Raw genomic sequence first — 8,990 nt, 5'->3', positions numbered from 1 at the left:
TGAAAACTACGGGTGAGTTCCGGTTTTCTCTATTTTCTTCTATATTAACCCTTTTTGCTTCCCCCCTCTTTCTCCATTAAAGAACCAGAGAAAAAGCAAAAGCTTTTAAACAGATTCCAGGGAGAGTAAAAAATGTCTGCAGTAGTTGGTGAGTGGATAGATGAGGTAGCAGCAAAGCTTAAAGAGAAGGTTCAAGCAAGAAAGCCTTTCATGTCGATAAGGGCTAAAAAAGAGCAGCAATTTGCCAAGGAGAGTGGTGTTGAAGAGAAGGAAGCTTCAAAAGGTGATGCTAACGAATCCACAATGTCAGAAGCTACTGTCTGTTTGCTTATGGACCGGTTTGTTCCTTGGTGATTGAATGGAAATATTAGAGTTGTTTTATTGTAGATATTGTTCATTGTCAAGTTCATGGAAGCTTTGCTTTGATTGTTCCTTTGTATCTTGTTTCCCAGAAAAGTTAGAATCTTTTCTTGGGAATCTAGTAAATACTACACACTCTTCATTAAGATCTTCAAACAAAACAGAAACAAGTTTCTGCAACTACTTGTAATCATATCAGCACTGCTGAATTCCTAGCTCTTGCTCTCTGAACTGAACTGGTCTTATAAATATCCAACCTTAGTCCCTTTGCTTCTTTGTCCAGTTGATTAATTTTACCCTGCACATATTGTTTGACATATGATTTATAAATCAATTACATGCGATTTGCATTAACTTTCACTAATAATCATCAAGATTAACTTTGTTTCCATGTCCCAAGCAATGACTTGTGACATTAGAATTCATATTTGCTGGGAAAGCATAGCTTGTAGTAGTTGAGCAGTCGGGGCCTCTTAAGCTTGAAAGTTGGGGTTTTCCATATCCCTCTCAATGTTAAAGGGATTTGGTTCCAAAAGCATTGCTTTTAGCATTTCAAATCCTCTCAGCTGTATGGAAGTATGGATTTTGCATCAGTTGATGAAAAACCATTAATGATTTTTATGAATTGCAGAGCTAGGAAGAAGAAGATGTGGTGTATTTATCTGCATGATGTGTTTATGGCCAGTGCTAGTTAGCTCGTTCAATATGTACTTCCTTGCCTTGGGGTTTGACCACAATGACTTGAAATCAATAGGTTCATTATGATCCATTGCCCAATCTTCTAGTGCCTTCCTTTCAGGGACTACCACAGCCACCAGAAATGACTCAAAAACTGTTCCCATAAACCCAAATCTGACCATTGGGAAAGTTTTCAGGAAACTCATAGTTAGGGCCGTGTAGGGAGTTATGTGTGACTGGTTATATAGTTATATGTAGAACGAATGACATACCGATGGCAAATAACGAACTTACGGTGACTGGTATCAGCAACATGAGGTTTGTTAGCATAATGAGTTAGTGAGCATCAATGATCATGCTCTACCATTGCTTGAGCTCTAGGGTATGCTGCATGGTGTGCATGGAGAAGATTCAAGAAGCTTGTAGTTAAGTTCATAGTTGATGGTGTATGCTGGGTTGCAGACAATCAGAACCATAGGTTGTTAGGCTGCTGTTACACGGTTATATTTTTCAAAGTCTGTTAGGAAGTTTGCTTCTTGGTTCAGCAACCAAGTGCTATATAAACCATGTAATTCTTCACTGGTTTGTCAATGAAAATGCAGTAATTGTTTTGATATAATGGCACCTTTCTCACATGGTATCATTCGCCGATGATCCTGTGGCCATCTTTATTCCGCTTGCATTTGTTGTTATTTTCTTTCTAAACACCAATCAGTCACTGAATTCTCAACCACTGTCCGTCGCTATCCACCGTACCCGATCTCAGAGTTGATTTTGTTACGAGAAAATCACTGGGCTTGATTGATTAATCTGATGCCTCAACGCCACTGTTTCTTCCATTTCAATTCAACAATGGTCAATTCATATGTTGTATGCTATCTTGAACTCATTCCCTTCTTAATGGATGCATGCAAACTTCATTGGGCTGTCATATTTCTTCAACTGATGTTCACTGGTCTCGGTTTACACCAAATGAGTCTAAGTTTACACTGTTCCTCATCATCTACTGTGTATGGACCTGAGTTTACTAATGAGGTTTGGTATACTGTTTTCAATTTACTGAAGGTTCTCAATCTTGTTTGCTCCGCTTGTGGCAAACCATGCCGATCCAAAACAGAAAGCGATTTGTATACAAAACGAACAGGGCATACCGAGTTTGTAGATAAGATTTTGGAGGTAGCAAAACCAATCAGTTTAGAGGTCCCAAAGGTAGCAATGGACTCAGAAGAGGCTGTTGATGTAGGTAGCACCAGCCAGTCTGAAGAGATGGTTGTGCCAGAGGCTGAAAAAAAAACTGCTTGAAGAACTGGAAGCGATGAGTTTCCCTACCGCACAAGCAATACGTACTCTCCACTTTTCTGGTAACACAAGTCTTAAGGCTGCCATGAACTGGGTAGTTAAGCATGAAGCTGATCCAAACATAGATGAGATACCCAAGGTATCTGCCAATAAAATGTTGAGGCACCTAAACTTTCTCTTACATCGAAAGAGTTGAAGGTCAAAGCACAAGAGCTAAGACAGCGGGCTCGGAAAAAGAAAGAAATGAAGGTGAATAAGAAGAACGAAAGAAAGCATCGCACTTCCGATTCAAATAGAACGGAAGGAGGCATCGGCACTTCCGATTCAAATTGAATGGAAGTAGGCATCGGCACTTCCGATTCAAATCGAACGGAAGGGAAGCATCGGCACTTCCGATTCTAATCGAACGGAAAGATGTATCGCACTTTCGTTTCGGGTGTTCATCTTTTCATCAAGAAGGTTGAATGTTAAAAATTAGTTGTAATTAGTTTTTAGAGCTTGTTGTAATAGTGTGTTCAAGGTCAGAAGAACAAAAGAAGAAGAAGTAGAGGGAATGTTAGCATAATGAGTTAGTGAGCATCAATGATCATGCTCTAACATTGCTCGAGCTCTAGGGTATGCTGCATGGTGTGCATGGAGAAGATTCAAGAAGCTTGTAGTTAAGTTCATAGTTGATGGTGTATGCTGGGTTGCAGACAATCAGAACCATAGGTTGTTAGGCTGCTGTTACACGGTTATATTTTTCAAAGTCTGTTAGGAAGTTTGCTTCTTGGTTCAGCAACCAAGTGCTATATAAACCATGTAATTCTTCACTGGTTTGTCAATGAAAATGCAATAATTGTTTTGATATAATGGCACCTTTCTCACAAGGTTACATTCTTAAAGAGAATTTGTCGATACGTACCAGTGTATATGCGGTCATAAACTCTTGGAACCGTGCAAAATGTGGTCGGTTTTAGTTCCTGGACATCGTCCATTAAATAACGAACATCCTGCAAGTAAAGCATGTGAATTTGAGTACAATCTTTAAAACTAAAAGAGAGAGAGTGGAAAATTGTATAGATTATGGACATGTTAAAAGTCTTACCCCTTGCCAAGATTGAGCCAGAGGGAGGACGGAGAAATATGTCTCTCTTCTGAACACTGTAATGCAATTTATGTCATCAAAGTGGAAAATTACAGACATAATGGCCATGACTAACTTGAAACACTTCAAACCTGCGGATATAGCCATTTAAAGCTGACGAGTAAATCTCGATTTTCAGTTCGGTTAACATGTTCTTCTTATCCGATACATGGAAGTTTGATGAGTTTCGTTAGCTTGCAAATCAAGTTTGCTCAACTCTGAGAGAGACCAAGGTAGTAGAACAAAGCAGCAGTACTAAAATTTCGAAGATATCATTACGTGTCGACTAGATAACACATGGGTTTTCCGGTTGCAAGATGAGTCCGTATGCGGAGAATAAGAATTTCTCTGATAGCCTTAAATTCATCAATTTTGTTTTCGTCTACCCGCCACCTCCTGACCAGATAAAATAGTCAACCCTCAAGATTCAACTTTTTTTAAACACTTTCCCCGTCAGCTTAAACGCCTGCTCTGGGAGTAAAAAACAATCCACCCACCGCCGTCGGCGATTATGTGGTTCACCGCCTGGGCCCCATCTCCTTCTCCGTCGTCTCCTTCAAAGCTTCAGATTGACTTCAGTCCACAGTTGATCGCCATGGTGGTGGTGGTGGTCGCCGCAGCATTTCTGATCGTTACGTATTCGCGTCTGATCTCGAAACGGATCGTTCCTCTAGTTCTCCGTCTACTCTACTCCTTCCGCCGTCGGCGGCGGCGACGTTACTATTATGTGTAAAAGGGAAGAAAAAAGAGAATGTTACCCTTTTTTAAATGAGTAGTGTAAAAGTGGTAAATAACGTCATTAAAGGGACATAAGAAGATACAATGACAGGTGAGCTACTAGAAACACATCATATGCACATGCTCCATCTCATCTGCTCCAACTCCCATCTATTACGACCTCATCCCTCGTTTATCTGTTACTATTCTGTGGGTCAATTACGTGCACCTCCTTTCTTTTATTCTTAATTACATCCCACTCCAACAATTTACTGATTCCTACAAACTACTACTCAATGATTTAAACACATTTATAAATTATAAGTGCCACCATCTTGTGTTCCATTCATCTTGAAACTGGAGGGGGGAAATCCAGTATGGAAGGAATGTGTATGAGGAATCCAAAATGACTGAGCTTCGAGTGTAATCAGAGGGAGTAATGAAGGGGTTTGGTGGAATTTACTCATTAGTGTTTTATAATTGAAAGTGATAGCACCTTGATCAGACAATTTTAGTGCTAATAAATGAAAATTGGATGCTTTCCTGCTTTTCCATTTCACCTTTCCAGTCCCTGCATTTACTCGTTCAGAAAATTTTAATGAGTTTTCTCTTTTATTGGGGACTTGAAGATGGATTGAGAATCTCAGAAAAATAAAACTTGAGTTTAATGGTATGTCATATAATTTCAATCTATATTTTGGTATGCATCCTCTGCAATTTAGGATTTTTGAAAAACTTGAGGAACAATTTTTTTATCTCTGGAGAGAGAATTTTAACACCTTATATCTTTTGGGAAGATGTGTTTTTTTCGACATATCTTTGATCAATTATATGATCTACCAGAGTTAAAATTACTTTTGGTTGGTCATATCGACTTAACCTATTAACTTACAGATAATTATAACTTTATGTCTAACACTAATATTAATATTTTTATCATTGGTTATAATTTTTATTCAAAACAAGAGAAGTGAACCATCTATAACTATAACGATTCATTTATTCTCATCAACAGTTCTCACGACATAACTAGATCGGATGATAAAAGAATGGGATGTTAAATGTTAACCTTAACACTTGTTTTTTTTTAATTAATCTAAAATAAATATAAGACAATATTTATTCAAAGATAACTCTCAACATTTTAATATTAAACGTTTACATTACATATGGGTATCATATTTAACCTGAATCTTTAAAGAATAACCAGAATACTTTTACCACTGATTGTTTACAGATGGGTATCATATTTCCCACTAATAAATAAGGCTATTACACGTGGAAAGTCCACAGTTCTACCCTTTAAAAGAACAGGCTTATCCTTGTTCCTTCAGTCCTATGCACGCTATTTTCATGAGGAAATTTCCACATCTTTGTGATATCCTAATATTATTGGAGTTGGTAAAGTGGTTGCTTTTAGGCCCCATCTCATGATGCTTCCATTTTCCTGCCGACTATAGAATAAGAATGGTGGTGGAAACAAACAATACATGCTTGTCTAAAATAATGTACCACTCTCACGGTATGGTAAATCCAAACTTCAAGGCGGTTACTTATTTTTCCCAAAAGAAAAAAAAAATCTTTGTTCTCTCTTTATAAGGGAAGGAACATTCGTGGTTTCGTCGATTTAAACTAAGAAAAGGGAAGAATGCAAAATGGCGATGGATGGGGTACCTGGATCTTTGGGCACTAGTGTTGGCTGTTCTTTGAGATTAGGACAGACCCTTTTTGCTTGTGCTTCTCTTCTCTTCATGTCTTTGGGAGTCGAGTTCTATAGCTACACTGCTTTCTGGTATGTCTCTGCTGTTTTATTTCGATCTGTTCTGCTGTAGTTGTTGCTTCAGATCGAGCAATGATCGGACTTTTCGTTCCGGTGGATGTTGCTGTTAACATTTTCAGCTATTTGGTAACAATCATGGGGCTGGTTATTCCCTGGAGTTTTACATTGGCATTGGTGGATGGGTTCTCTGTTCTGGTTAAATGTCCTGTTCGTCAGCCTGGAGTATTGGTCATGATAGCTGCAGGAGATTGGGTAAGCTTATGTTTGCTGGAAGCTATTAGACTGAGTGAAAGCTGATAATACGTTTTGATGACAGGTTTTGTCGGTTCTGACTCTAGCCGCGGCATGTTCCACGGCTAGCGTCGTGGATCTCCTTTTCAACTCCGGCAGGTCCTTTTGCGCTCCCAAATGTTGCAGTAGATATCAACTCTCGGCTGCCATGGCATTTCTCACTTGGTTTCTGTCTTTGGCTTCAGCTCTTCTCAATCTTTGGTTACTACCCTCCTTGTAATTCTCTAGGTCTGGGAATTTGTTGGTTTTCCACTATAATTGTAGCATCTCAAGGTAAATATAGATTACTAAGAGGCTTTTTGGAGCCACTACTGTACATTGAATCACACAATCACAAACTAAAGTGAACAATTTGGACATTGGAGATATTGAAATCTAGAATTCTCTGTCTGGTACCATGGTGAAGATTATAATTAACTAAATCATGTATCCTATGCTTTGAGAGCAGATTACCATGCTGATCCTTTGATGGGGTTGAAAATGGATCTGAGATGGAAAAACCAAAAAAAAAACTCGAGCCAGATTAGGACCGTAAAATGAAGTGCTTAACGGCTTGGTCTTTTCCATCACGAGCAGGGAAGGGATTCTCCGATTTGCCTGCATTTAGAGCTTAGATACCCTGTGGATTACAAAAGCCGGTACATCAGGTAAAAGATGGTATATTTAACCAATTTTCAAGCCACTTAACGGATCCATGTCGGGAAATGAACCATTGAACATATACTTGGTTCTTTGGAACTCTGGCAGAATAGGACTGTCTACCCTTCCAAGTTAATCTTTTCAAATTTCAGAAACAAAACAAGAGCTTAAATCTCTATGTTCTTGTTGTAAAAATAAAACAAAGCTCAGCATCAATGATACATTTCAGAGAACTACAAGAGACGCAAACCGATGCCTCACACTCTCAACACCATGTATCTATCATAAAGCTGCGAATACCTCCATCAACTGCTTTATTACTTCAATCGCGATAGCAGCACAGACCTGCTTCCATCTTCATCGCCACATTGCTAAGAATTTAACATACAAGTTCCATCAAAGTAGGAAGATATCCGTTTTTACATGAAACCAAAATTTCTCTCAACAAATGACCTGCATTATCCAAAATGAATCTCACTAAAGCTAAGAAAATCACTATCTAACAAAGGAAGCGCATATCTCAAGAACAACTTACCATCAGTATTCAAACAGGTCTGCTTCCACTTGTAAGATGGTAGACTTCTAATTCTCCCCTTTTTGAGTCTCTAAAACCTCCTTTCTCAACATTGCTACCATTTCCTCATTTCCCTGTCTCAAATAACCATCTATAAAAGAATTATATATCTCCAGATTCGGCTTGAACCCTTTCCCCACCATCTCTGCTTGAAGCTTTAGCGCTTCCTCTATCTTTCCCTCCGCACACAAACCTTTTACTAAAAGCTCGTAACTTGTCCCTGTCGGACAAACACCAAATTCTCTTACCGCTTTCATTATCTCAAAAGCTTTGAGTACCATACCTTTATCACAAATCCCTCTAATCAACAGTTCGACAGTTAACCTCTGTGGCCTAAAGTCTTTCCTACACATATCCCTGTATATCAACATAGCCGAATCAATATCTGCAATTTTACAATATCCATTAATAAGATTTCGTAAGTAACACAAGTTGCCTTTATTCCATTCAATCCCATTTCTGTGAACAACTCTTCAGCTCTCGTAATCTCTCCACTTTTACATAATCCACCGATCATCGTATTGTATGCCACAACATCAGGCTCTAATCCCTGAACTTTAATTTCCGCCCATAAGTCCTCTGCTTCTCTCACCTTCCCTTCATCACAAAAGCTGCCACTAAAACGCTATAACTATAACTATTTGGGGCACATCCTAAGCTTTCCATTTCACACCAAACCTCTCTCGCTTTGTCCAACAACCCTTCGTGATAAAAACAGAGCATCAAAGCATTAAAAGTATGCACATTTGGCCGGACCTTAAAAACCCTTTTCTTATTACAGTCACTCTCAGCATTACCTACTCCAAAAACCTCTTTATAAACCTCATAACCCTTATTTGCTCCATGAAATTTCGAAAACTCTGAAATCAAAGCATTACAGGTACTAACCTGGGGGCTAATACCTCTAGACATTAACATTCTAACAATCTCAATAGACCCGTCAAGCCTTTTCATTTGCAAACAAGATTTTACCAACAAATCGAAAACAAACGGGGCAGAACCGCACTCATTATAAGTTTTAACTAACGATTCAAATAGTATAAAATGAGTGGGTTCCTTTTCAATACCTGGGGTCCGAATCGCGAGTCGGATGAGTTCCCGGGCACGGGTTTTGAGTCGAGCACGAGAGAGGATGTGAATTATGGTGGAATAGGAGGAGAGGTTGTGGTGACAGAGGGAATTTTGTTTGGTGAAGAGAAAGAAGCGGAGGGCAAGGTGGGGATTATTTTTGAGTTGGAGGGTGATTTGGGAGAACTGAGAAGGGGTGAAACCGGAGGGGAAGAGAGTGAGGACGGTGGACCAGCGGGACTTGGAGCGATGATGGATGAGAATGGAAGTGACGGCGGAGACTGGGTCGGATTGATCGGACGGCGGAGAAGAGGTGGTGGAGAAGGCGGAGGAGGAGAAGGAAGAGAGAGGAAGGAGGGGTTTTGGAGTTGTGGAAAGGACATGGGGTTTAAGAATTTGGTTAGCCATTGAGCAGAGAGGAAAGTTCTTTTGGCAAAGCAGGGCAATCTTCTTCTGTT

General features: G+C 39.4%; 2 protein-coding genes across 2 annotated transcripts; one reads left to right on the top strand and one right to left on the bottom strand.

Annotated features, from left to right (window-relative positions):
• The first annotated feature begins 5,694 nt into the window (after positions 1-5,694).
• LOC120203495 (CASP-like protein 5C1) lies at positions 5,695-6,646 on the top strand. Its single transcript, XM_039203775.1, has 3 exons — positions 5,695-5,972; positions 6,080-6,212; positions 6,277-6,646. Exons 1-3 carry the CDS (start codon positions 5,836-5,838, stop codon positions 6,469-6,471), a joined length of 465 nt encoding a protein of 154 aa, XP_039059706.1. The 5' UTR covers positions 5,695-5,835; the 3' UTR covers positions 6,472-6,646.
• On the bottom strand, positions 6,481-8,974 carry LOC120203489 (pentatricopeptide repeat-containing protein At2g15980-like). Its single transcript, XM_039203772.1, is given in 4 exon segments — positions 6,481-7,343; positions 7,426-7,882; positions 7,885-8,073; positions 8,076-8,974. Coding segments are annotated over 3 exon segments (1,464 nt in total). The 5' UTR covers positions 8,941-8,974; the 3' UTR covers positions 6,481-7,343; positions 7,426-7,472.
• Between the last annotated feature and the right edge of the window lie 16 nt (positions 8,975-8,990).

The sequence above is a fragment of the Hibiscus syriacus genome, unplaced genomic scaffold, assembly GCF_006381635.1.
Source record: "Hibiscus syriacus cultivar Baekdansim isolate YM2019G1 unplaced genomic scaffold, ASM638163v2 tig00009942_pilon, whole genome shotgun sequence".
Lineage (NCBI taxonomy): Eukaryota > Viridiplantae > Streptophyta > Magnoliopsida > Malvales > Malvaceae > Hibiscus > Hibiscus syriacus.
Note: the sequence above shows the minus strand (reverse complement) of the source record. Positions and strands in the feature narration are given on the sequence as shown.